This window comes from Theropithecus gelada, chromosome 19 (assembly GCF_003255815.1).
Source record: "Theropithecus gelada isolate Dixy chromosome 19, Tgel_1.0, whole genome shotgun sequence".
Lineage (NCBI taxonomy): Eukaryota > Metazoa > Chordata > Mammalia > Primates > Cercopithecidae > Theropithecus > Theropithecus gelada.
Genome location: NC_037687.1, coordinates 12,296,256 through 12,322,569, shown reverse-complemented (window position 1 = coordinate 12,322,569; position 26,314 = coordinate 12,296,256). Strand labels below are relative to the sequence as shown.

The following is a 26,314-nucleotide window of genomic DNA, read 5'->3' as shown; positions in this document are numbered from 1 at the left end:
ATATTTCAATTTTTAGTGGAGGAAGGTGACAAGGAGGTCGCTGGCTCTGGCCGAGGGGTTCCTGGATCCATCACACACAGAAAGTCCCCACGCGCTACCAAACTCCTGGTTGCAGCTAAAGAGCTTGCGGTCAGGTCAGTGTAAAATGCTGGGAAAACGAGACACTGGGAGGACCGGCCGGCTAGAGAGGCCAAAGAAACGGCAACTCTTTCGTCACGTGACCGGGCCTCGTCTCAGCCCGGGTTTCCCAAGTGCCAGGGCACGTGTGAAGGTTGAACCTTCCGATTGGCTCGGCGGGACCAGTTTGAACAGAGTACGGGAGCCGCGGCGGCTCACCTACGGCCGCGTTTTTCTTTTTTTTCCTTTCTTTTTTTTTTTTTTTTTTTTTTAAATTCTCTCTCTTTGGCTCCCTCCTTCCGCGCGAGTCTCTGGAGAAGCCGCAGCGCGAGTTGCCGCCGCTGCTGCCCGGGGCCGGGTAAGTGGGCCTCACTCAGCCCGACCCTCTTGGCCCCGGCTTGCGTCGACCCCCGCCGGGCACCGGGCCTGCGCCGCGCGCGGCCCGGGCGTCGGGGCCGCGCCCGACCGGGAAAGGCCGGGAACCCGGTTGGGCCCGATCCTCCTGGCTGCTAGAACGGGTCGGGCGGGGGAGGGGGGAACTGAGCAGAGCTTAGGGGGTGGGGCCTCGAAGCCAGGCCATGTCGGGGCTCAGCAAGAAGAGGGCCAGTGGGACTGCTGGGGTCGGGCTGGAGGGGATCTGATTGGGGGAAGCGTCTAGGGACTGCTTGGGGCCTGATTGGGGGACGTCGCGAGGATCGGGTGTGTGTAGGGGCCTGTTTCGGTGGGGCTTGGTTGGGTCTGATTGGGGGAGGCCGCACTGAAAAGTTGAGCGGGGAGGGGGGAGGGGAGCTTGTTGGGCCCTGACAGGGAGGGGCGTCAGACTTCGGCCTAGAGGGTTTTCCTGGATCTGACTTCCAGGCGTCCCTGGGATCCGTTGAGGGGAATGCCCCGGGGGGTGTTCACCCAGGCCGAACTGGGGGAGGCTGCAAGGATCGGGCCAGGGGGTTACCGACACGAGGTGGTGGGGGACTCGGCCGAACTTGACTGGGAGAGGCAACAGAGATCCGTCAGCAGGGGTTACTGCTGACTGGGTTGGAGGGGATTTCAGGGAGAGCCTTGGCCAGACCTGATTGGGAAAGGCGACTGGGATCTGTCCAGGGGGCTCCTATGGTGGGTTGGTCGGGCTTGGCTGGCTCTCATTCGAAGAGGCAACAGAGACCTATCTGGGGACTGCTTTGGGCCTGATTACGGGGAATTCTTAGAATTTGGCTAGGCCACAGAGAGGGATATCTGGCATCCGCTGAGCTTGAAGGGCAGGAACAGGGGACAGGAGAGATCAGGACGATCGTCTTGGGACGGTGCATCTGGGGAAGCTCAGAAATTGGACTAGGGCAGGAGGCCTCTGGGATTTGGCAGAGGTTAAGGGCCGAGTGTCGGGGGAAGGGGACTCTTCAGGGACTGTGCCTGCACGGAAGAGACCACGGGGGCCGGGGCGCTATCACGGTCTGGGGCGGGGCCCCTGGATGTGGAGGCGGCTGGGCCCTCGCCCAGCCGCTGCGAGGGAGGTAGAAGCCTTCGGGCTCGGAGCCGGGGTCGGCGGCATGGGCCACCCTGGGACGAGGGCTCTTCGCTGGGTCCCGTGAGGATCCGCCGGGCCCCGCCGCCGCCGCCTGTGGCCCGCTTCCACATCCCCCCTCCCGCGCTCCCGAGCCCGCGACTGCGCGGCCGAGGATGGCGCAGCTGGCGGGGACCCCGCACTTGGGCGGGCGTGGATCGGAGGCCTCCGCCTGTCCGCCGAGGGCGTTCCCGTCGTCATGCGGCCACCGCGGCCTCAGGGGCTCCACCTGGGTCTCACACGGAGCCCCAGAGACCCAGCGCTGACCCCGGCCCCTACCCCCGCAGCTTGCCTTGCGCCATGGACTGGCAGCCAGACGAGCAGGGCCTTCAGCAGGTCCTGCAGCTGCTCAAAGACTCACAGTCGCCCAACACAGCCACTCAGCGCATCGTGCAGGATGTATCCTTCCTTCCTTCTGGGGCTGGGGGAACCGGGTAGATGTATGCAGTTTCCAAAGGCCAGAGAGAGAAAGAAAGGGACTGACTCCCCCAGTCCCCAGATTTTTTCTGCTGTGAGGAGGATCTGCCCTGGACAGAGAAGGATTAGAATTCCTGGGTCCCATTTCCAGAGCTGTGGGGATTGTTATGGAAAATGATGAAAATTCCTAATGTTCATTGAACGCCAGCATCTACTCCATTAACTGTTAAAGTAGGCCCTGGCCCTCACAGGGTGGCTCATGCCTGTAATCAGAGCACTTTGGTAGGCCGAGGCAGGTAGATCGCTTGAGCCCAGGAGTTTGAGACCAGCCTGGGCAATATAGGGAGACTCCCCCATCTCTACAAAAAATAAAAAAAATAGCTGGGTGTGGTGGCATGCACATGTAGTCCCAGCTACTTGGGAGGATGAAGTGAGAGGATGGCTAGAGCCCAGGAGGTAGAGGTTGAGGTGAGTTAGATTGTGCTACTGTACTCCAGCCATCCTGGACGACAGAGCCAGACCACGTCTCAAAAAAAAGATATAGGCCAGGCGCGGTGGCTCACGCCTGTAATCCCAGCACTTTGGGAGGCCGAGGTGGATGGATCACCTGAGGTCAGGAGTTTTGAGACCAGCCTGGCCAACATGGAGAAACCCTGTCTCTACTAAAAATACAAAAATCAAGCCAGATGTGGTGTCAGAAGCCTGTAATCTCAGCTAGTCAGGAGGCTGAGGCAGGAGAATCACTTGAACCTGGGAGGCGGAGGTTGTAGTGAGCCGAGATCGCGCCACTGCACTCCAGCCTAAGTGACAAGGGTGAGAGTCTGTCTCAAAATAAATAAATACATAAATGTTTAAACCATGAGCATGACTCATTCCAAAATCTGGATTCCCTTTTTTTTTTTTTTTTTTTTAAAAGGTACCATGGCCTGTTACTGGGGAGAGCTGACTAGTAGCTGCCACTTTAAGAGGAGTGGGATTCTCCTTCCCTCTTCTGCTCTGGCTGGGTCTTCAGGAGTAGATGGGAAACTCAGACATTTCCACCCAACTCCTTGTATGATTTTTTTTTTTTTGAGATGGAGTCTTGTTCTGTCGCCCAGACTGGATTGCAGTGGCATGATCTTGGCTCACTGCAACCTTCATCTGCTGGGTTCAAGCAATTCTTCTGCCTCAGCCTCCCAAATAGCTGGGAATAGAGGCACGCACACATCATGCCCGGCTAATTTTTTTGTATGTTTAGTAGAGATGCGTTTCACCATGCTGGCCAGGCTAGTCTTGACCTTGTGATCTGCCCGCCTCGGCCTCCCAAAAAGTGCTGGGATTACAGATGTGAGCCACCGCGCCCAGCCCCTTGTATGAATTTGACGTGTCTGAGGTGCTCTGTGTCATTGTGGGCTTATTACGGAGTGGTGTCATTGTGGGCTTATTACGGAGTGGTGTCATTGTGGGCTTATTAGGGAGTGGGATCCCCCAGGAGCTAGCAGCCGGGTCCCAGTGGTCAGAGATAGTGTCAGGTACATAGTGAGGGGGCCTGGCCGGGGGAAGGCCTCTGTCTTCCAAGTCCCTTAACAGCCTGGCAGAAACTCAAACAACTCAATCAGTTTCCTGACTTCAACAACTACCTGATTTTCGTCCTGACCAGACTCAAGTCAGAAGGTACGCCCTCTGCTCCCTTCCATGCGATCGGGACCCTGCTTTCTCCCCCGTGGGCCCCTGAACCTCAGCCTTCCTCCTCCCAGATGAGCCAACGCGCTCTCTTAGCGGCCTCATCCTCAAGAACAATGTGAAGGCGCACTATCAGAGCTTCCCACCCCCTGTGGCAGACTTCATCAAACAGGAGTGTCTCAACAACATTGGCGACGCCTCCTCGCTCATCCGAGCCACGATTGGTGAGAGGGGCAGCGGGGGTTGGCCTCTGAGAACACACTGAACTCTCACTCTCAGATAAGAGGCTTCTCAGCATGTTAAGTGTAGTGCTTCATGGAATGCTCCAGCACCCTCCGTGGTAGTACTATTACTATTGCCATTTGATAGATGAGGAAGCTGAGGCGCTGAGCTATTAAGAGACCTGTCTGAGTAAGCAGCAGAAGTCAGAAACAGCTGAGGCAGCGCAGAGCCACGCTCTGGAACCACTCCCTCCTGAAACAGTCCTTCTTGCCTCTGAGACAGTCATGCAACATCTAGAACTGTGTATTAGGCCTTGGGCTGAGTGCTAAAGGTATAGCAGTTAAAATACGCAGGTATTCATGTTTCAGGTGCAACGTGAATTAGGTTTTCAGCAGATCCTTTTCTGACTCTTGGAAGGTGGCCTGAGGAAGTTACAGAAAGATGACTAAGAATTGGCCGGGTGCAGTGGCTCACACCTGTAATCCCAGCACCTTTGGGAGGCTGGGGTAGGCAAATCACCTGAGGTTGAGTTCAAGACCAGCCTAGCCAACATGGTGAAACCCCGTCTCTACTTAAAAATACAAAAAACTTAGCTGGCCAGGCACAGTGGCTCACGCCTGTAATTCCAGCACTTTGGGAGGCCGAGGTGGGCGGATCATGAGGTCAGGAAATTGAGACCATCCTGGCCAAGATGGTGAAACCCCATCTCTACTAAAAATACAAAAAAATTAGCTGGGCATGGTGGTGGGCGCCTGTAGTCCCAGCTACTTGGGAGGCTGAGGCAGGAGAATTGCTTGAACCCAGGAGTTGGAGGTTACAGTGAGACGAGATGGTGCCACTGCACTCCTGCCTGGCAATAGAGCAAGACTCCATCTCAAAAAAAAAAAAAAAACAAATTAACTGGGCATGGTGGTGAACATCTATAATCCCAGCTACTCAGGAGGCTGAGGCAGAAGAATCGCTTGAACCCAGGAGGCAGAGGTTGCAGTGAGCCGACATCGCGGCACTACACTCCAGCCTGGGCGACGGAGCAAGACTCCGTCTCAAAAAAAAAAAAAAATGACTTGGCTGGGCGCGGTAATTCACGCCTATAGTCCTAGCACTTTGGGAGGCCGAGGCAGGTGGATCGCTTGAGGTCAGGAGTTGGAGACCAGCCTGGCCTACATGGTGAAACTCCATTTCTACTAAAAATACAAAAAATTAGCTGGGAATTGTAGCTTGGTGGGGTACCTGTAATCCCAGCTACTTGGGAGGCTGAGGCAGGAGAATGGCGTGAGCCCGGAAGGCGGAGGTTGCAGTAAGCAAGATAACACCACTGTACTCTATCCTGGGCAATGGAGTGAGATTCCATCTGAAAAATAAAAAGTGACTTTTAGTCCCACAAAAACCCCCAGGCCAGTAGTAGGATCTGGACTTCCTGAGCTCATTCTATGTGCCAGGCTCTTCGCTAAGTCATTGAAACTTACTGATAACCAGGCTGAGCGCAGTGGCTCACGCCTCTAATCCCAGCACCTCAGGTGGATCACCTGAGGTCAGGAGTTTGAGACCAGCCTGGCCAACATGGCGAAACTCTATCTCTATTAAAAATATGAAAATTTGCTGGGTGTGGCCGCGGGCACCTGTAATCCCAACTGTTTCAGAGGCTGAGGCAGGAGAATTACATGAACCCGGGAGGTGGAGGCTGCAGTGAGCTAAGATTGCGCCACTGCACTCCAGCCTGGACTACAGAGTGAGACTCCATCTCAAAAAAAAAAAGAGAAAAATAAACCTACTGATAACCCTAGTTAGGAGGCTGGTTTTCTTTTTTTTTTTTTTTTGAGATGGAGTCTCACTCTGTCGCCCAGGCTGGAGTGCAGTGGGGCGATCTCGGCTCACTGCAAGCTCCGCCTCCAGGGTTCATGCCATTCTCCTGCCTCGACCTCCCGAGTAGCTGGGACTACAGGCGCCTGCCACCGCATCCGGCTAATTTTTTGTATTTTTAGTAGAGACGGGGTTTCACCGTGTTCGCCAGGATGGTCTTGATCTCCTGACCTCGTGATCCGCCCGTCTCGGCCTCCCAAAGTGCTGGGATTACAGGCGTGAGCCACCGCGCCTGGCAGAGGATGGTTTTCTTTATCTCTTCTGAGGGTTGGAAGCACTGAGGTGCAGAGAGTGAGGAGATGTGGCTAAGGTTCCACAGTCCTCACTGTACCTACCCACTGCAGGGAGCACCTTTCTCTCATGGACAGTTTCTACCCTTGGGAAACAGTGCCATCTTGTGGCAGTAAATAACCATCTCTGCACTTAACAGAACCCATATCCAGCTCTGTCACCAGATACGTGCACTGTCCTGGCACCTCAGATGCCTGCTGTATGTGACTCCTGGATGTCTAATAGGCAGTACAAGCATCCCTGCCATCTTCCTGCCCTTACCTCCTTTCCCTCTCTCCCCTCCCACTCTCTGCCCAGCCCCAGTGGCTCCTTACCTATCTGTTAGCACATCATGCCTGCCCTTACGCCAGGCCTCCGCACCATAGAGTCCTCTGCCTGAGATGCCTTTTTCCCAGAGACCTGGATGATTCCTCCCTTGCCTGCTTCACCTCCTTCAGGTCTTGCCTCAGATATCAAGATGTCACCTCAATGAGGCCTGCTCTGGCCACCCAATTTAAAGTTGCTAGCTTCACCTACAGCCCTTTCTCACCATCTTTTCTGCTATATTTCTCCCCTTAGTCCTTGGCATGTGGCCCCTCCCAGTTGTTTGTTTTTGTTTTGTTTTTTTGAAATGGAGTCTTGCTCCGTCCCAGGCTGGAGTGCCGTGGCGTGATCTCCGCTCACTGCAACCTCCGCCTCCCAAGTTCAAGCAGTTCTCCTGCCTCAGCCTCCCGAGTAGCTGGGATTACTGGTGCCCCCCACCACAGCCAGCTAATTTTTGTATTTTTAGTAGAGATGGGGTTTTGCCATGTTGGCCAGGCTGGTCTCGAACTCCTGACCTCAAGTGATCCACCCACCTAGGTCCCCTAAAGTGCTGGGATTACAGGCATGAGCCAGCTATGCACGGCCCCTCCCAGTTTTTTTGCTAATTTATTTTTACTTCGTAGCTTACTTCCAGCTCCCAAGGGTGAGGATTTTGTGTTTTGCTCTGTGCTGTGCTTTAGGGCCTGGAACAGAATTGAATTGACTCACAGTAAGGTTCAGGGTGCTTACTGAGTCAAGGAGTACCCTTCTACCTATGTCAAGGCCAGGAGCGGTGGCTCACGCTTGTAATCTCAGTGCTTTTGGAGGCCGAGGCAGGAGGATTGCTTGAGGCCACGAGTTTCAGGCCAGCCTGGGCAACATAGTGAGATCCCATCTCTACAAAAAATGTTAAAAATTAGTTGGGCATGGCAGCATGTGCCTGCAGTCCCAGTGACTCAGGAGGCTGAGGCGGGAAGATGGCTTGAGGCCAGGAGTTCGAGGCTGCTGGGAACTATGATTGTGCCACAGCAATCCAGCCTGGGCAACAGAGCAAATTCTATCTCTTAAAAAACAACAACAACAACAAAAAAAAAAGAGGGGGGATGTGGAGGGCATACATGGGCTAGGGGACAGAAAGGCAGCACTGGGGGTGCCCAGTGGGAGGGGAGGTGCTGGGCAGCCCCCGCCCGGCCTCAGGCAGCGTCCTTTCCTGGCCGCCCCAGGCATTCTCATCACCACCATCGCTTCCAAGGGTGAGCTGCAGATGTGGCCGGAGCTGCTGCCCCAGCTCTGCAACCTGCTCAACTCGGAGGATTACAACACTTGTGAGGTAGGCGAGAAGCCATAGATGGCCGGAGCGGGTATGGGGGGCTGGGACCACCACCCACCACCCACCATCCACCTTTGTCTCTCTGCCCCTCTGCACTCAGGGAGCCTTTGGAGCCCTGCAGAAGATCTGCGAAGACTCATCAGAGCTTCTGGACAGTGACGCGCTCAACAGGCCCCTCAACATCATGATCCCCAAGTTCCTGCAGTTCTTCAAGCACTGCAGTCCCAAGATCCGGTGGGTGCAGCTCTCTGGGGGCTTCAGGGAGCCTGGAGTGGGCAGGTTCAGGGTGACCCGTGTGTCTGCTCCCCGCTAGGTCCCACGCCATCGCCTGCGTGAACCAGTTCATCATGGACCGGGCTCAGGCGCTGATGGACAATATTGACACCTTCATTGAGGTGGGACGGTGGGCTGGGGGCGGACAGGGTGAGGACCAAGGGCCCCTACAGCTGACCCTTTTCCTCCCTGCAGCACCTATTTGCCCTGGCCGTGGATGATGACCCCGAGGTGCGGAAGAATGTGTGCCGCGCCCTGGTGATGCTTCTGGAAGTGCGGATCGACAGGCTCATCCCCCACATGCACAGCATCATCCAGGTGTGCATGGTCGAGGCCAGCCCAGGCGGGCAGGCAAGGGGCCGGTGGCAAGGGTCAGGGAGCCACCCCTACCCAGGCCAGGCCTCAGCTTCTCCCCGCTATCACAGTACATGCTGCAGAGGACCCAGGACCATGACGAGAACGTTGCCCTTGAGGCCTGTGAGTTCTGGCTGACGCTGGCCGAGCAGCCCATCTGCAAGGAAGTCCTGGCCTCCCATCTGGTCCAGTGAGTACTGCTGCTGTCTACTGTCCCACCCCAGCTTCGACCCCTTTCTACGCCTCTGCCTTCCCTTCTGGTCACCTGCTATGCTTCTCTCAGTCCACATCCTTGTCAGTTTATATTCAGTGTATATTTATGTGTAAGTGGCAAGAATGCCACTTTTTAAAGACTTCAAAATTAGGTAACTGATAGGTGGAAAGAAACGAAAAATCAATGGCCGTGCACGGTGGCCGACGCATGTAATCCCAGCATTTTGGGAGGCTGAGGCATGGCGGTCACGAGGTCGGGAGATCGAGACCAGCCTGGCTAACATGGTGAAACCCCATTTCTACTAAAAATACGAAAAATTAGCTGGGTGTGGTGGCCCACGCCTGTAGTTCCCAGCCACTCAGGAGGGTGAGGCAGGAGAATCGCTTGAACCCGGGAGGCTGAGGTTGCAGTGAGCCAAGGTCACACCACTGCACTCCAGCCTGGGCGATAGAGCAAGACTCCGTCTCAAAAAAAAAAAAAAATCAACAAAGGCTTCAGGTGTGGCTGTATCCAGGAGCTCAAAGGATGTGAAAGGCATCTATGTGGTCTCAGATCTGCTTCCCTTGTGTTGGCTTCATTCTTAGGCACATAGGTACAACCTTCCCTCTGGGTAGTGCTGTAGCCTTCTGTGCCCTTGCAGCTTAGGAACTTCCGAGTAAAGCAATTTTTGACCAGTGCTTCCAACAAAAGTCCTAAAACTAACCGTCCTTGACAAACTTGGATTGCTTACCTCTCTCCAAATAATTTTTTTTCTTTTTATTTCGAGACAAGGTTTTGCTCTGTCATCCAGGCTGGAGTGGAGTGGCATACTTATGGCTCACTGCAGCCTTGACCTCCCAGCTGAAGCAATCCTCCTACCTCAGCCTCCCAAGTAGCTGGGATTACAGGCACATCCCACCACACCCAGCTAATCTTTTCTAAGTTTTAGTAGAGATGAGGTCTTGCTAAGTTGCCCAGGCTGGTCTCGAACCCCTGGCCTCAAGCAATCCTGTCTTGGTCTCCTAAAGTGTTGAGATTACAGGCGCGAGTCACTGCACCCAGCCCCCAAGTCATTGTTATTACTATTTTTTAATTTTTGTTTTTGAGGTGAAGTCTCGCTCTGCTGCCCAGGCTGGAGTGCAGTGGCACGATCTCGGCTCACTGCAACCTCTGCCTCCCAGGTTCAAGAGATTCTTCTGCCTCAGCCTCCTGAGTAGCTGGGATTACAGGTGCCTGCTACCATGGTCAGCTAATTTTTGTATTTTTAGTAGAGATGGGGTTTCACCATATTGGTCAGGCTGGTCTCGAACTCCTGAGCTCGTGATCCGCCCCCCTCGGCCTCCCAAAGTGCTGGGATTACAGTCGTGAACCACTGCGCCTGGCCTTATTTATTTATTTTTTTATTTGTTTGTTTGTTTAAAACACAGAGTCTCACTCTGTCTCCCAGGCTGGGGTGTAGTGGCATGATCTTGGCTCACTGTGACCTTCATCTCCCCGGATTCTCCTGCCTCCTGAGTAGCTGAGACTACAGGCGTGTGCCACCAAGCCCGGCTGATTTTATGTATTTTTAGTAGAGACAGGGTTTCACCGTGTTAGCCAGGATGGTTCAAGTGATTCTCCTGCCTCAGCCTCCTTAGTAGCTGGGATTACAGGTGCTTGCCACCATGCTCAGATAATTTTTGTATTTTTAGTAGAGACGGGGTTTCACCATGTTGTTCAGGCTGGTTTCAAACTCCTGAGCTCGTGATCTGCCTGCCTTAGCCTCCCAAAGTGCTGGGATTACAGGCGTGAGCCACCGTGCCAGGCCAATTTTTTATTTTTAGTAAAGACTGGTTTTCACCATGTTGGCCAGGCTAGTCTCGAACTCCTGACCTTGCGTTCTGCCCACTTCGGCCTCCCAAAGTGCTAGGATTACAGGCGTGAGTCACTGCTCCCAGCATATTTTTGTATTTTTATTTATTTATTTATTTATCATTCATTAAAGGTGAGGTCTCACTATATTGCCCAGATTGGTCTCAAACTTATGGTCTCAGGCAATCCTCCTGCATTGGTCTCACGAAGTGCTAAAATGACAGGTGTGAGCTCCCATGCCCGGCCCCAAATTATTACTGATAACACTCTAGGGCTGGGTGGACGGCTCCTGGGGAGTGATGAGACCTAGATCAGCAGGTGATGAAGGCTCTGTCACTTCCAACTCTGGGCTGCAACTGAGGGGCTGGCTGCCTAGTCTGTTTGCTCCCCTACCCTGGCTCGTCTCTGCCCTGTCTCAGGAAAGTGGCCAGGAATAGGAGTGCACGTCCCTGCCTTAATGTTGTGCTAGGGACTGGGCACCACACCAAGATTTTCAGTGTATTCAGGGGTCTGTAATTCACTGAGTGGCCAGGCCTGGGTCAAGAGCTTTCCTGCAGGCTGAGTGCCATGGCTCATGCTCTAATCCTAGCACTTTGGGAGGCTGAGGCAGGAGGATTGCATGAACCCAGGAGTGTGAGGCCGTGGTAAGCTGTGATTGCACCAGTGTACTCCAGCCTGGGTGATACAATTAGACCCTGCTTCTTAAAAAAAAAAAAAAAAAAAAAAGAAAAGCCTTTCTTTGGAGGCAGGAGCGGCATCATTTATATCTTAATCATAGAGACAGAGACCAGGTTCTGATAATTCCCCACAGGGAAATGGATCGATGTGCACCTAGCAGTATCATCATGCTCTGCAGAGTCTGCTCTGTGGCTGATTGGTGGGCTGGTCACCCTGTTGGCACCTGTTTGCCTCCTCCCCAAGCTGTGCCTCCCCCCAACTTTTGCCATGGCCCCTGCATCCCCATAAACAGCCCCTCTCTGTGCAGGTTGATCCCCATCTTGGTGAATGGGATGAAGTACTCGGAAATTGACATCATCCTGCTCAAGGTCAGGCAGGGCCCACCCAGCATGGGTGGGCGTGGTCATGGGTGTCATGGCTGTGGTCCCCAAAGTACTTAACAGTCTGCCTGTCCCCCAGGGGGATGTGGAGGAGGACGAGGCTGTCCCTGACAGTGAGCAGGACATCAAGCCACGCTTCCACAAGTCACGCACGGTGACACTGCCCCACGAGGCTGAGCGGCCTGATGGCTCCGAGGACGCGGAGGATGACGACGATGATGATGCTCTCTCCGACTGGAATTTGAGTGTGTGCCCCTACCTGGGGGTGGGGGTGGGGTGGCAAGCCCAGGACTCCCTCTTGGGAGGTGACTGGAAGCTGAGGCAGAAGCTGATTAGAAGCTGATCGTGAAGATTCTGATCATGATCTCTGATCCTGGGAGTACAGTCAAGGAGGTCGACCACCTGCCTGAGGGGCCGCCCTGAGCCTTCCCATTGTCTCCCCTTCCCCAGGGAAGTGCTCAGCGGCCGCACTGGACGTCCTCGCCAATGTCTTTCGGGAGGAACTGCTGCCCCACCTACTCCCGCTACTCAAAGGCCTCCTCTTCCACCCCGAGTGGGTGGTCAAGGAGTCGGGCATCCTGGTGCTGGGAGCCATTGCCGAGGGTGAGTGCACCTAATCTCTGAGCCCCATGCTGGCATGAGACTGTAGGGCTGGCCCACATTACTGGCCACACCAAAGGCTCAGTTATTTCTGGAGGCCTACTCACCCCACTCCAGACAGCTCTGAGATCTCTATTCTCCCCTTGGTTTTGGGCCTGAAAGGAACCCCTGGAATCCCACAATGCAAGGCCTCTTGTTCATTCTCAGAGGCAGGCAGTTCTTTCATGTTGTAAGCATAATTACAGCAACAACGATAATAATAGCAGGCACAGCTGCATGCTTGCCCCATGCACTTACATAGACAAACATCCTTGGCCCTCACCAGCACCTGATGAGGTGGGTGCCGGATCCCAGTTTCAAAGATGGGGAAACTGAGGTACAGAAAGATTGATGCCAGTTCCTTACAGTCACCCAGGGTGCATCTGGGCCTTAAACCTGTTCCTGGCTGCCAGGCTGGCCTGCCAGAGTCAGTAGTAAACCGTGGTAGGTGGTGTTTCATCAAATTCAACCCGGTGTCCTGTAATCGGTGGGGTTTTCAGGCTCCCATGGTCCCGATGGGACATAAAACTTGTTACAGGGGGCCGGGTGCGGTGGCTCACGCCTGTAATCCCAGCACTTTGGGAGGCCGAGGCGGGCGGATCACAAGGTCAGGAGATCGAGACCATGGTGAAACCCCGTCTCTACTAAAAATAGAAAAAATTAGCCGGGCGCAGTGGCGGGCGCCTGTAGTCCCAGCTACTCGGGAGGCTGAGGCAGGAGAATGGCGTGAACCCGGGAGGCGGAGCTTGCAGTGAGCCGAGATTGTGCCACTGCACTCCAGCCTGGGCGACAGAGCAAGACTCCATCTCAAAAAAAAAAACAAAAAAACAAACAAACAAACAAAAAAAAACTTGTTACAGGAGGGCTTTGTGAGTCCGTTGGAGGCATGATATGCCATTGCCTTAGCATCCAGACCTGTGCCAAAAATTTCAGGCATGGCAGCAAAAACCCTCAACCTTGTAAGCTTTCAACATTTGTTTAAAATTTGTCTAGTTACTGTGGTGCAAGCCTGTAATCCCAGCTACTCAGGAGGCTGAAGCAGGACAATTGTTTTAGCCCAGGAGTCTGAGACCAGCCTGGGCAACGTAGGGAGACCCTCTTTCTACAAAAATTTTTTTAAAAAGGCCAGGTGTGGTGGCTCATGTCTGTAATCCTAGAACTTTGGAAGGCTGAGGCAGGCAGATTGTTTGAGCCCAGGTGTTCAAGACCAGCCTAGGCAATATAGTGAGACCTCGTATCTACCAAAAAAAACCCTTAAAAACCTGATAAAATTAGCCAGCATGGTGTTAAGTTCCTGTAGTCCCAACTAATTGGGAGGCTGAGGTGAGAGGTCAAGGCTGCAGTGAGCCATGATTGCACCACTGCATTCCAGCATGGGGAACAGAGTGAGACCCTGTCTCCAAAAAAAAATTTGTCTAAGGAAATGTTTCGACATGTATTATGTGTTTAATGTATCTGATATCTCATGTTAATAGGGTATATACCACACAATACGCTTGTATATGTTAATAGATTACATAAGCTGTGTTATCTATTTTTTTGAGACCGAGTCTTGCTCTCTCGCCAGGCTGGAGTTCAGTGGCATGATCTCAGCTTACTGCAACCTCTGCCTCCCAGGTTCAAGTGATTCTCCTGCCTCAGCTTCCCGAGTAGCTGGGACTACAGGTGCATGCCACCATGCCCAGCTAATTTTTTCGTATTTTTAGTAGAGACAGGGTTTCACCACCTTGGCCAGGATGGTCTCGATCTCCTGACCTCATGATCTACCTGCCTTGGCCTCCCAAAGTGCTGGGATTACAGGTGTGAACCACCTTGCCCAGCCAGCCACTGCGCCTGGCCTCTTTTTTTTCTTTTTTTGAGACAGTGTCTCACTCTTATCACCCAGGCTGGAGTGCAATGGCATGATCTGGGCTCACTGCAACAATACTCTGGTATTGAACTCCTGACCTTGTGTTGCATGAGCTCCTGGGTTTAAGCAGTTCTCCTGCCACAGCCTCCAGAGTAGCTTGGGATTACAGGAATCCTCTACCAAGCCTGGCTAATTTCTTTTTTTTTTTTTTTTTTGAGACAGAGTTTCACTCTTACTGTCCAGGCTGGAGTGCAATGGCGCAGTCTTGGCTCACTGCAGCCTCCACCTCCCGGGTTCAAAAGTTTCTCCTGCCTCAGCCTCCCGAGTAGTTGTAATTATAGGCATCCACCACCATGCCTGGCTGATTTTTTTGTAGTTTTAGCAGAGACGGGGTTTCTTTCACCATGTTGACCAATCTGGTTTCGAACTCCTGATCTCAGGTGATCCATCCACCTCAGCTTCCCAGAGTGCTGGGATTACAGGCGTGAGCCACCGCACCCAGCCTGTATTACATGTTTATGGTAAAAATATCTATAGCAGTTGAGCTCAAACTGGTAAACATAGATCTTGTGTCTTGGATTGTTGGGGAATGTGCTATTATCTTCGTTCTCTTTACATAAAAGAGCAGTGTTCGTGATCTTTAAAAAAAAAAAAAAGGCTGGGTGTGGTGGCTCAAGCTTGTAATCTCAGCACTCTGGGAGGCCAAGGTGGGTGGATCACCTGATGTCAGGGTTTCAAGACCAGCATGGCCAACATGGTAACACCCCACCTCTACTAAAAATACAAAAATTAGCCAGGCGTGGTGGCACATACCTGTAGTCCTAGCTATTGGGAGGCTGAGGCACGAGAATCACTTGAACCTGGGAGGCAGAGGTTGCAGTGAGCGGAGATCACACCACTGCACTCCTCCCTGGGGGACACAGCGAGACTCTGTGTCAAATAAAACATTAAAACATTTTTTAAAAGGGCTGGGCAGTGGCTCATGCTTGTAATCTCAGCACTTTGGGAGGCCAAGGTGGGTGAATCAACTAAGGTCAGGAGTTCGACACCAGCCTGGCTAACACGGTGAAACCCCGTCTATACTAAAAATAGGAAAAATTAGCTACGAGTGGTGGCAGGCGCCTGTGGTCCCAGCTACTCGGGAGGTTGAGGCAGGAGAATTGCTTGAACGAGGGAGGCAGAGGTTGCAGTGAGCTGAGATTGTGCAACTACACTTCAGCTTGGGCAACAGAGCAAGACTCTGTCTCAAAAAAAAAAAAAAAAAATTAAAAAGTTAAACAAAAATAACATGAAATAGAAAAATCACAAACGACCAGGCACCTATAATCACAGCACTCTGGGAGGCTGAGGCTGGGGGATCATGTGAGGTCAGGATTTTGAGACCAGTCTGGCCAACTTGGTGAAACCCCTCTACTAAACCATCTCTACTAAAAATATAAAAATTGATTGGGTATGGTGGCAGGTGCCTGTAATCCCAGCTACTTGGGAGGCTGAGGCAGGAAAATCACTTGGGAGGCAGAGGCTGCAGTGAGCCGAGATCACGCCGTTGCACTCTAGCCTGGGCAATGGAGCAAGACTCCGTCTCAAAAAAAAAAAAAAAAATCACAAACATCTTAAGAACTGTTTCAAATGCAAATTACTTTTATTCCATTTGGGTCACTGCTGCCCCATAAAACCCCACTCACTATGTAAGGGAGCCAATTTTGAATTAATGCATGACCAGATAAACTAACACGGGGCTCTTTGGCTGGGCGCGGTGGCTCACGCCTGTAATCCTAGCACTTTGGAAGGCCAAGGCGGGTGGATCACGAGGTCAGGAGACCGAGAGCATCCCAGTCAACATGGTAAAACCCCGTCTCTACTAAAAATACAAAAAATTCCCTGGGCATGGTGGCAGGGGACTGTAATCCCAGCTACTCGGGAGGCTGAGGCAGGAGAATTGTTTGAACCATGAGGTGAAGGTTGCGGTGAGTCAAGATCATACCACTGCACTCCAGCCTGGGCGACAGAGTGAGACTCTGCCTCAAAAAAAAATAAAGATAACCTGGGGCTTTGGGATGAGAGGCTTCTGCTGTTTCCCCTCCTGCGCCTGCCTTTCCCTGGCTCTGTGAAATGAGTCTGGGTCAGTGATTTAACCTCTAAGCCTCAGTTTCCCTATATGTTGTGTGCGGCTGACTCTTTCTCTCCATAGGGTGGGTGTGGCTGGCGTAGCTTGCTCCTGGGGCCCAGTCAAACTGCCCCCTCCTGGTTCCCTTTCCTTATAGGCTGCATGCAGGGCATGGTGCCCTACCTGCCCGAGCTGATCCCGCACCTGATCCAGTGCCTGTCGGATAAGAAGGCCTTGGTCCGCTCCATCGCCTGCTGGACGCTGAGCCGCTATGCCCACTGGGTGGTCAGCCAGCCGCCCGACATGCACCTCAAGCCCCTGATGACAGAGCTGCTCAAACGCATCCTGGATGGCAACAAGAGGGTGCAGGAGGCGGCCTGCAGGTGACCCTGGCCCCCTGATCCCACAGCCCCCACTCTCCCCCAGCCACCCCCTGGGAAGTGATGACATCTGTGACTGTTGATGTGTCACTGATTTCTCTAGTATTCGTACTGGCTGATCCTGAGTTGCCCTCCCCCACTGCCCATGGCCCAGTGCCACCTGCCATGGTCCACTGAGCCCCCCGCCTCATCCTCCCTCCTGCCAGTGCTTTCGCCACCCTGGAGGAAGAGGCCTGCACGGAGCTGGTGCCCTACCTCAGCTACATCCTGGACACACTCGTCTTTGCCTTTGGGAAATACCAGCACAAGAACCTGCTCATCCTCTACGACGCCATTGGCACCCTGGCCGACTCTGTAGGCCACCACCTCAACCAGCCGGTGAGACCCCAGAGTGGCTCCTGCCTCCCGATCCCTGTGCCCCTGGGCATCCAGTGACCTGGTGGCAACCCCGTGTTGCACGCCAGGGACATGGCCATGACCTCGGCAGGCAGACAGACAGACCCGGCCCTGCCCTCGCCCTGCTCCCAGTCTAGTGGGGGAGAAAGACAGTTATGAGACAGCGTGGTAAGTGCTGTGCTTCGGTAACCAGGAGGCGGTGACCCAGGCTCCCAGGGGGGTGGGGTGGGGAGGACAGTGCTTGGACAGGTGAGAAGAATGAAGGCCTCCAGGTCTGGCCAGATGACAGGCCCTTTCAGGATTCCATGAGCAAGGCGCTCAGGCCTCATCACTCGGGCAACAGGTGCCTGAGTCACAGTCTGCCACCCCGACCCAGGGAGCGCCAATTTCATGCTCCCTCTCCAGGAATACATCCAGAAGTTGATGCCCCCACTGATCCAGAAGTGGAATGAGCTCAAGGACGAAGACAAGGACCTCTTCCCCCTGCTGGAGGTGAGTGGGCTCCTGCCCCTCTCCCGAAGCCCATCCTGCCCACGCCGCCTGAGTTCTCCCCATCTGCCTTCCTCCCTGCCAGTGTCTGTCATCAGTGGCCACCGCCCTGCAGAGTGGCTTCCTGCCTTACTGTGAGCCCGTTTACCAGCGCTGCGTCACCCTGGTGCAGAAGACGCTGGCTCAGGCCATGGTGAGCACCCCCACGCCCATCACCTATGCTTCTGCATTGGCCTGCCTCGGGCCTGCTCTCCACTCACCCTTGCCCCTGTCCCCATCTGTGTCTAGATGTACACCCAGCACCCCGAGCAGTATGAGGCTCCAGACAAGGACTTCATGATCGTAGCGCTGGATCTGCTCAGCGGCCTGGCTGAGGGCCTGGGTGGTCACGTGGAGCAGCTGGTGGCCCGCAGCAACATCATGACACTGCTGTTCCAGTGCATGCAGGTGGGTGGGGACCTGGACAGTGATGACACCCAGCAGCCTGCGTGGGCTGCCCCTGGCGGGGACTCAGGGCCTGGTTGTGCGCAAAGAAAATCAGGGAAAAGGGGCTGTTCTAATTATTTTAAACAGTGATCCTGGAGGCTGAAGCAGGAGAATGGCTTGAGCCCCGGTGTTTGAGACCAGCCTGGGCAACATAATGAGACCCCAGTTCTCAAATGTAAAAAAAATTTTTTTTTTTTTTTTGAGACGGAGTCTTGCTCTGTCGCCCAGGCTGGAGTGCAGTGGCCGGATCTCAGCTCACTGCAAGCTCCGCCTCCCAGGTTCACGCCATTCTCCTGCCTCAGCCTCCCGAGTTGCTGGGACTACAGGCGCCCGCCACCTCGCCCAGCTAGTTTTTTGTATTTTTTAGTAGAGACGGGGTTTCACTGTGTTAGCCAGGATAGTCTCGATCTCCTGACCTCGTGATCCGCCCGCCTCGGCCTCCCAAAGTGCTGGGATTATAGGCTTGAGCCACCGCGCCCGGCCCAAAAAATTTTTTTTAAAAAAGCAAACGGTATTGAAAATAGAAAATATGAGGCCAAGCGCTCATGCCTGTAATCCGGCACTTTGGGAGACCGTGGCAGGTGAATCACTTGAGGTCAGGAGTTTGAGACTAGCCTGGCCAACATAGTGAAATCCTGTCTCTACTAAACATACAAAAATTAGCCAGGCATAGTGGCGGGTGCCTCTAATCCCAGCTACTTGGGAGGCTGAGGCAGGAGAATTGCTTGAACCCAGGAAGCAGAGGTTGCAGTGAGCTGAGATCATGCCACTGTATTCAAGACTGGACAATAGAGTGAGCCTCTGTCTCTTTCAAAAAAAAAAAAAAAGAAAAGAAAACATGAAAGCCCAAGTCCCTGCCCCAGCACAGTTGGCTCTCCATATCTGTGGGTTCTACATCCCAAGATTCAAGCAACCTCAGACTGAAAATACTCAGAGGGGGCCGGGCGCGGTGGCTCACGCCTGTAATCCCAGCACTTTGGGAGGCCGAGACAGGTGGATCACGAGGTCAGGAGATCGAGGCCATCCTAGTGAACATGGTGAAACCCTGTCTCTACTAAAAAAAATACAAAAAACTAGCCGGGCGAGGTGGCGGGCGCCTGTAGTCCCAGCTGCTCAGGAGGCTGAGGCAGGAGAATGGCGTAAACCCAGGAGGCAGAGCTTGCAGTGAGCTGAGATCAGGCCACTGCACTCCAGCCTGGGCGACAGAGCGAGACTCCGTCTCAAAAAAAAAAAAAAAAAAAAAAAAAAAGAAAATATTCGGAGGAAAAATTACATCTGTACTGAACACATACAGACGTTTGTTCTTGTTATTATTCCTTAAACAATACAGTATAACAACTATTCCCATACTGTTGACATTGTATTAGATATAAGTGACTTAGAGATGATACTAAGTGTACAGGAGAATGTGCATAGGTGCATATGCAAACAGTATGCCCCCCGCCCGCCCCCCACCTTTTTTTTGAGACACAGTTTCACTCTGTCACCCAGGCCGGAGGGCAATGGTGTGATCTCAGCTCACTGCAACCTTCACCTCCCGGGTTCAAGCAGTTCTCCTGCCTCAGCCTCTCAAGAAACTGGGACTACAGGCATGTCCCACCATGCCTGGCTAACTTTCTTGTATTTTTAGTAAAGACAGGGTTTTGCCATGTTGGCCAGGCTGGTCTCAAACTCCTGACCTCAAGTGATCTGCCTTCCTTGGCCTCCCAAAGCGCTGGAGATTATAGGCATGAGCCACTGCGCCCGGCCCTAACACTATGCCACTTTCTATCAAGGACTTGCACATTTGTGGATTTTGATAGCTGCAGGGACCTGGGAAAGAATCCCCCATGGACACTGAGGGATGACCGTTGGGGCACTGCCATCTCCCATTTGCAGATGTGGACTGGAGGCTAGGGAGGTTAAGGAAAACCTGGGAGCTCTAGAACTGGAAAATGGCAGAGGCTGGACATGCACCAGGGACTGTGCCCCCTCAGCTGTCGTGGTTAGGAGGAGGGGAGCCCAGCCACACTGATATTTCTTGAATCCCCAGGACTCGATGCCTGAGGTCCGGCAGAGCTCCTTTGCCCTCCTGGGAGACCTCACCAAAGCCTGCTTCATCCATGTCAAGCCTTGTATTGGTACGACACTCGCCTTGTCCCTAACCCATGACCCCAGCCCCGGCCTCAAGTGATGGAGAGCAATACCCAGGGATGACTGTGACATTGGGATGTATTCGTACTGTCTGATGGGGCCTGCTGGGCTAGGTCTGCAGCTTACCCCAGCTGGCCCTCCTGCTCAGCACTCCTGTTTCTCCCCACCAGCCGAGTTCATGCCCATTCTGGGCACCAACCTGAACCCAGAGTTCATCTCGGTCTGCAACAACGCCACCTGGGCCATTGGTGAAATCTGCATGCAGATGGGTGAGTGCCCTGCAAGTGGCAACAGGCCCCTCCCCATTAGCCTGTTCTCAACCTGGGGGCGGGAGCCTAGCTCTGACTGACAAGGGAAGTCTCTGGGGGCTCGTCATGGGTGGAGCCAAGCAGAAAGGTCATTTGTGATTGGCTTCACCAAAGAGAAGGGATAGGAGGGCTGTTCTGATTGGACCGTTTTGTGTAGTTGGCTAAAAGACTCACTCGGATTAATTGGGTGACTTTGGCCCTCACTCGAATTGATTTGGTGACTTTGGCTTCTTTTCCTTTGACTTGAGCAGCATATTCTCACCTTAGCGACTCCAGAGAAGTCTCTGATGTTTGAAGGGTGTGGATCTGTCCCTGGTTGACCAGGGATTCTGGGTGGGGATTAGCCGGAGAAGGTCTTTTGTTCCCTCACTGGTAGTGGTTGGCCAGTCTCTGGTTAGAACTGGGGTGAGTGAGTGACGGGGGCAGCCCCGAGGCCCCCCTGTGGGTGAAGGGGGCTGTGCAGGGCTCTGATTGGGTGTTCCCTCAGGGGCAGAGATGCAGCCTTATGTGCAGATGGTCCTCAACAACCTGGTGGAGATCATTAACCGACCCAACACACCCAAGACACTGCTGGAAAACACAGGTGGGCACCCGGCCCCGCTGCTGCCTGCACCCCTGCCCGTCTTCTGGAGGTGGGGTTCTGGGCTGGGAGGGGCATCAGAAAGGCCCTTGTCAAGGAACCAAGGAGGGTGTCTGGAAGTAACTGGAAGGAGGCACTGGGAGAAGCCCCAAGAAAGATGCAGCCTCAGGCTGGGTGCAGTGGCTCACACCTGTAATCTCAGCACTTTGGGAGGCAGATCACCTGAGGTCAGGAGTTCAAGACCAGCCTGGCCAACATGGTGAAACCCCATCTCTATTAAAAAATACAAAAATTAACCGGGGGTGGTGGTGCATGCCTGCAATCCCAGCTACTCAGGAGGCTGAGGCAGGTGAATCGCTTGAACCTGGGAGATGGAGGTTGTAGTAAGCCAAGATCATGCCACTGCACTCCAGCCTGGGCAGTAGAGCAAGACTGCATCTCAAAAACAAAACAACAACCAAAAAAACCAAAAAGGAAAGAAAGAAAAGGAAAGGGAAAGGAAAGAAAGAAAGATAGATGCAGAGAGACCTGGGAAGAGACTCAGGTGTGATGGGGAGGACCCCTGGCTGGGCCAAGCTTGGGGGACCAGGGTGGCCGCAATAACCATTCCCTTGGGGCTCATGGGGCGGGGCTTGGTGCCTCGTGCCAGAGGCCCCGCCACGTACCGTCCCGGGGCCGCTCGGGGTTGCAGGTCGTCTGACGAGTCCCTCTGCCATTCCAGCCATCACCATCGGCCGCTTGGGCTATGTGTGCCCCCAGGAGGTGGCACCCATGCTGCAGCAGTTCATCCGGCCTTGGTGTGTGTCCACGTGTCAAGCCTGCTGTGTGGTGGGCGGGACGGGCCCAACTCCCTCCCTCACCTGTGCACTTCCAGCCCCATCTGCCTACTGACTCCCTGCCCTGCCCCACCCCCACAGATGCATGTCCCAGGCCCACTCACTGATCCCCAGTGACCCAGCCCTCCACAGATGCATGCCCTGCCTGCCCTCTGACTTCCAGCTGCTCACCTTCCCACAGGTGCACGTCCCTCAGGAACATCAGGGACAATGAAGAGAAGGACTCAGCCTTCCGCGGCATCTGCATGATGATCGGTGTCAACCCGGGGGGCGTTGTGCAGGTTGGGGCAGCTGGGCTCTGAGGGCAGGCGCGGGCGCTGGGCTCGGGCGGCCCCTCACCTGGGATCCGTCACATTTCAGGACTTTATTTTCTTCTGCGACGCTGTAGCCTCCTGGGTGAGCCCGAAGGATGACCTTCGGGACATGTTTTATAAGGTGAGGCTCTGGGCCCTGATCTAGTTCTGGGAGCAGGCAGGGGTGAGACCATCTGGTAACAACGGGGCCTCGGGATGGGGGAAGAGGCGCACTCCCCTTGTTCTGCTCCTGCCTACCCCTCACCACCACCCTCCCCACAGATTCTCCACGGCTTCAAAGACCAAGTTGGGGAAGATAACTGGCAGCAGTTCTCTGAGCAATTCCCGCCGCTGCTCAAGGAGAGGCTGGCGGCTTTCTACGGGGTCTAGGTGATCATGGAGACTGCCAGGTGAGGAGGCCGCAGCTGGCGAGTCAGCACTGTCTTGGGGGCCAAAGGGTCCCAGACCATGACCTTCCTCCTCCCCCTGCAGGTTTCTGTCTGCGTTGTCGTCGGAGGGATTACTGGGGAGTGCGCTGCATCCAGAAGTCGCTGTGCCCTGGTTGAGGGGGGTTAGGGAGGAGTGAGTGGGACTCAAATCCAGATGCCTTCCCCGTCCGTCCGTCCGTCCGTCCACTTGCCCTCCTGGCAGGTGGGTGGGGCCACCATGCTCATCCTACAAACTGGGAGGTGGGGGGGACTTCTGGTGGGCAAGGGCCCCTGGGCTCTAATAGGGTCATCTCTGGCAGCCCACTTGGGCCAGCTACATGGGAGGGAGGAATCTACACAGCTGACCGAATCCAGCTTCGGATGAGGTGAGGGAGGAGCAGGTCAGGAAGGGGACCCTTGTAGGGACGCGTACACTCACACGGACACACGTGGCCACACGCATGTGCGAGTGCCATAACCGGCGAGGCTGGGCCAGCCGCTCCACCATTTCCCCGACTGCATGGAGACAGTAGAATTAGTGAACCCCTGAGTTAACCCGTAAGGCCTTCCGTGTAACCTGCATCTAGAGTTTAAGAAGCTTCTGCTGTTTTGCCGGAATTGGCAGTGACTGGGGAGGGCTGGGTGGGTGGGGGGCCTCAGGCGGGATCTCGGGGCGGGGGGAGGAGGATGGTGACCTTGGGGGTCGCCCTGTCAGCACGCACATGCTTGGGACCTGCTCCACACACTCCCTGCCAGCTTTGTTGCAGCCTCAGCTGGTGTGTCTCCGTCCTTGTCCTAGCCTAACTCGCAGGGTGAGAACCACTGGAGTGGCTGGGGCTGGCCAGAGGTCACCCTTTCTCCTTCCTGTGTGCTCCAGTGGCTTTTGAAGACACTGGGCTGGGACCTTTTTCCTGAAGAGAGCTGGGTGTAGCCAGAGCTTCTGGCACCTACCCCTAGCATCTCCCTCTGTAAGCAGCTTCAGGGGCAGTCCGTTTCTCTGTGCTTCTGAAAGCCCCCTTCTTACGTTTCAGGCCCGAGTTTTAACTCAAGGGCCAGGGCAGGGGCATTTGATTGATGATGACAGAGGACACAGGTTTATGCTTTGCCAGCAAGAAGGAAAACCGAGGCTTGGCGGAAGGGAAAGGTGGTGTGTCCCCTGTTCCCTACTCCATCTCCCTGGGACTTCCTGCTCATCATAGTACCCAGTGAGCCCAGAGATCCTACTAGACTGGGTCAGCAATTCTAGAGAACCTTCCGGAATAGTGTGGGGACACGGTCAAGGTGGCAGGGGCTCCCCTAGAGAGGGTGGGGGTGTAGTTATTTCCCAGTTGGTCAGAAAACTGGGCCCTGCAGACCCCCTTAGCATTTTTTCCCTTTTTTTTCCTTCCTTGCTTTTTACTTCTTTGGGGAGCCCCTTGTGTTTTGGAGTTTGACTGGAGTCTCGCATCCTGGGGCCTGCTCCATCCATTCCTCCTGGGCCCCAGACCCTCCATCCTAGCCCTGTGTCTTTCCAGAGGCAGGGTCAGGCCCTGCCTCTATTCCAAGGGGCACTCAGTACACATTCCATAAATTAGCTGGGTGTCCCTGCCCGCCCCCCCCCTGAAAATCGAGCAGGTCTCTGGAAGCCATTTTTTTAAAAAAAAAAAAAAAAAAAAAAAAAGTTTTAAAAATACCTTTAATTTTCTGGTAATTCCAGTTCTTTGGAGCATCCTCTGCTGGGTCTTGGGGTGTGTGGATGGATTGGCTGTCTGATGGGATTGGTAACCCCTCACTACTCAAGATGCGGGGATACAAACACCTTCAGGGAAGGGGAGCCTGGTTCTTCTCGTTTTCCTTTTTTTTTTTTTTTTTAAAAAAAAACTATTTAATTTTTTAATTTATTTTTGGTTATTTTTTGCACAATGAAGTTTCAGCTTCTCAACCTTCTCCCCTAACCAGGGCTGTGGACCCAGACTGGCCTTGAGCCACAGTCCCTCTTTCCCTCTTCACCCTCTTCCCCCTGCGGGCTCCCGGGTCTGTCCATTTGTTACTGTGCTGTGCTGGGGATTGGCGCCGAGGTGGCGTGAGATTCCACTTGTGTAGAACTTTGTTGAGTAAAGATCAGTTTCTTGTGAACTCCTTAGTCTGTGGCTTCGTGTGTCCTTGGCTTTGGTAGTAAAGAAATGTGGGGGGCACCCAGGATACTTGAGAGTGGGAAGATAGATGAATGTAAAAGATGGAAGATTAAATTCGTAACATATATGAAATGTGCACCTCATTCTCTGGGACTTCAACTCACTAAGGGTGAGCCATTAGTATCACAGCCCAGGTTCAAGACGCCCCTCTGCCGTACTCTAAACGGAGTGGTAAGGGCTGAGGCCTTGCTGCACTCTTATCATCAGCTAACCCTGGGTCAAGGTTTTCGTGGAAGGCTCAGCCCAGCCCCAGGCCTGAGGGAAATTTATTAATATTAGTTACAATTACTCAGGAAAATGAGAAGTAGTTCCAGCTGTGGGGGGGAAAAAACCACAATCTTCAGAATAAAATATTTTTTTTGAGACCGGGTCTTGCTCTGTCACCCAGGCTGGAGTGCAGTGGCTCAAGCAATCCTCCCACCTCAGCCACCCAAGTAGCTGGGACCACAGGCGCATGCCACCATGCTGGCTAATCTTTGTATTTTTTGTAGAGGTGGTTTTCGCTATGTTGCCAAGGCTGGTCTTGAACTCTTGGGCTCAAGCTACCCACCTGCTTTAGCCTCCCAAAGTGCTGGGATTACAGATGTGGGCCACCACCCCCAGCCAGAATAAAATCTTACTGCAACCTTGGTGTGGCCCAAAGATCAACGTGAGAAAATTTAAAAATACTGACACACATCCAATATTCAACAAATAAGGCCTGCATTCTAGTGAGAGGACAGACTATAAAAAGTGGAACTGGCCGGACGTGGTGGCACACACCTGTAATCCCAGCACTTTGGGAGGCCGAGGCAGGCAGATCACGAGGTCGGGAGATTGAGACGATCCTGGCTAACACAGTGAAACTCCGTCTCTACTAAAAAATACAAAAAAATTAGCCGGGCGTGGTGGTGGGTGCCTGTAGTCCCAGCTATTCCGGAGGCTGAGGCAGGAGAATGGCATGAACCCGGGAGGCGGAGCTTGCAGTGAGCGGAGATCTCACCACTGCACTTCAGTCTAGGCAACAGACGGAGACTCCGTTCTCAAAAAAAAAAAATAAAAAGAAGTGGAACTGTGCTAAGTCCTATAGAGAAAAACAGAAAGGCAGAGAATGATGGGGGGAACGGTTAAAATCTTATGTAGGGTGACCTGGAAAGGCCACACTGAGATGATGTTTGAACAGAGCCACGTAGAGAAGAGTGTCAAGTAGAGGAAACAGCAAGGACTGCTCAGATGATCTATGTGGATTGGTTAGCTGCCTGACCTTGAGCAGCTGAGATTACAGGTGCCTGCCACCACGCCCGGCCAATTCTTTGTAATTTTAGTAGAGATGGGGTTTCACCATGTTGGCCAGGATGGTCTTGACCTCTTGACCTCAGGTGATTCACCCACCTTGGCCTCTCGAAATGGTGGGATTACAGTCATGAGCCACCGTGCCCAGCCAACATGCTGTTTTAAAAAGTGTGGGGCCGGGCGCGGTGGCTCAAGCCTGTAATCCCAGCACTTTGGGAGGCCGAGACAGGCGGATCACGAGGTCAGGAGATCGAGACCATCCTGGCTAACACGGTGAAACCCCGTCTCTACTAAAAATACAAGAAAATTAGCCGGGCGAGGTGGTGGGCGCCTGTAGTCCCAGCTACTTGGGAGGCTGAGGCAGGAGAATGGCGTGAACCCGGGGGGGCGGAGCTTGCAGTGAGCCGAGATCGCGCCACTGCACTCCAGCCTGGGGCACAGAGCAAGACTCCGTCTCAAAAAAAAAAAAAAAAAAAAAA

The 26,314-nt window shown here is 53.7% G+C and overlaps 1 protein-coding gene and 1 non-coding gene across 5 annotated transcripts; both read left to right on the top strand.

Moving 5' to 3' along the window:
• Window positions 1-270: 270 nt before the first annotated feature.
• On the top strand, window positions 271-24,504 carry TNPO2 (transportin 2). 4 transcript variants are annotated; one of them, XM_025366353.1, is made up of 25 exons: window positions 271-475; window positions 1,960-2,071; window positions 3,667-3,742; window positions 3,826-3,975; window positions 7,630-7,736; window positions 7,837-7,970; window positions 8,050-8,131; window positions 8,205-8,327; window positions 8,435-8,553; window positions 11,393-11,453; window positions 11,545-11,710; window positions 11,916-12,068; window positions 16,218-16,443; window positions 16,647-16,818; window positions 17,242-17,328; window positions 17,411-17,518; window positions 17,614-17,772; window positions 19,844-19,931; window positions 20,115-20,213; window positions 20,740-20,835; window positions 21,554-21,629; window positions 21,850-21,949; window positions 22,029-22,103; window positions 22,244-22,371; window positions 22,454-24,504. In XM_025366353.1, exons 2-24 carry the CDS (start codon window positions 1,973-1,975, stop codon window positions 22,349-22,351), a joined length of 2,664 nt encoding a protein of 887 aa, XP_025222138.1. In that variant the 5' UTR covers window positions 271-475; window positions 1,960-1,972; the 3' UTR covers window positions 22,352-22,371; window positions 22,454-24,504. The 4 variants fall into 4 exon arrangements, with proteins under 4 accessions (XP_025222138.1, XP_025222137.1, XP_025222139.1 ...); XM_025366352.1 differs by having other exon boundaries at window positions 21,524-21,629; XM_025366354.1 differs by lacking the exon at window positions 271-475 and adding an exon at window positions 553-816.
• LOC112613662 lies at window positions 16,495-16,564 on the top strand. Its single transcript, XR_003116989.1, has one exon. It is a non-coding gene; the product is annotated as a small nucleolar RNA SNORD41 (small nucleolar RNA).
• Window positions 24,505-26,314: the final 1,810 nt, after the last annotated feature.

Excerpts from the sequence above, each read along its gene's own strand:
- TNPO2 (XM_025366355.1), top strand. The coding sequence starts at position 1,973 with ATGGACTGGCAGCCAGACGAGCAGGGCCTTCAGCAGGTCCTGCAGCTG. Across the intron at positions 3,976-7,629 it reads GCTCATCCGAGCCACGATTG|GCATTCTCATCACCACCATC; the intron begins GTGAGAGGGGCA and ends TGGCCGCCCCAG. Across the intron at positions 8,554-11,392 it reads CTGGCCTCCCATCTGGTCCA|GTTGATCCCCATCTTGGTGA; the intron begins GTGAGTACTGCT and ends CTCTCTGTGCAG.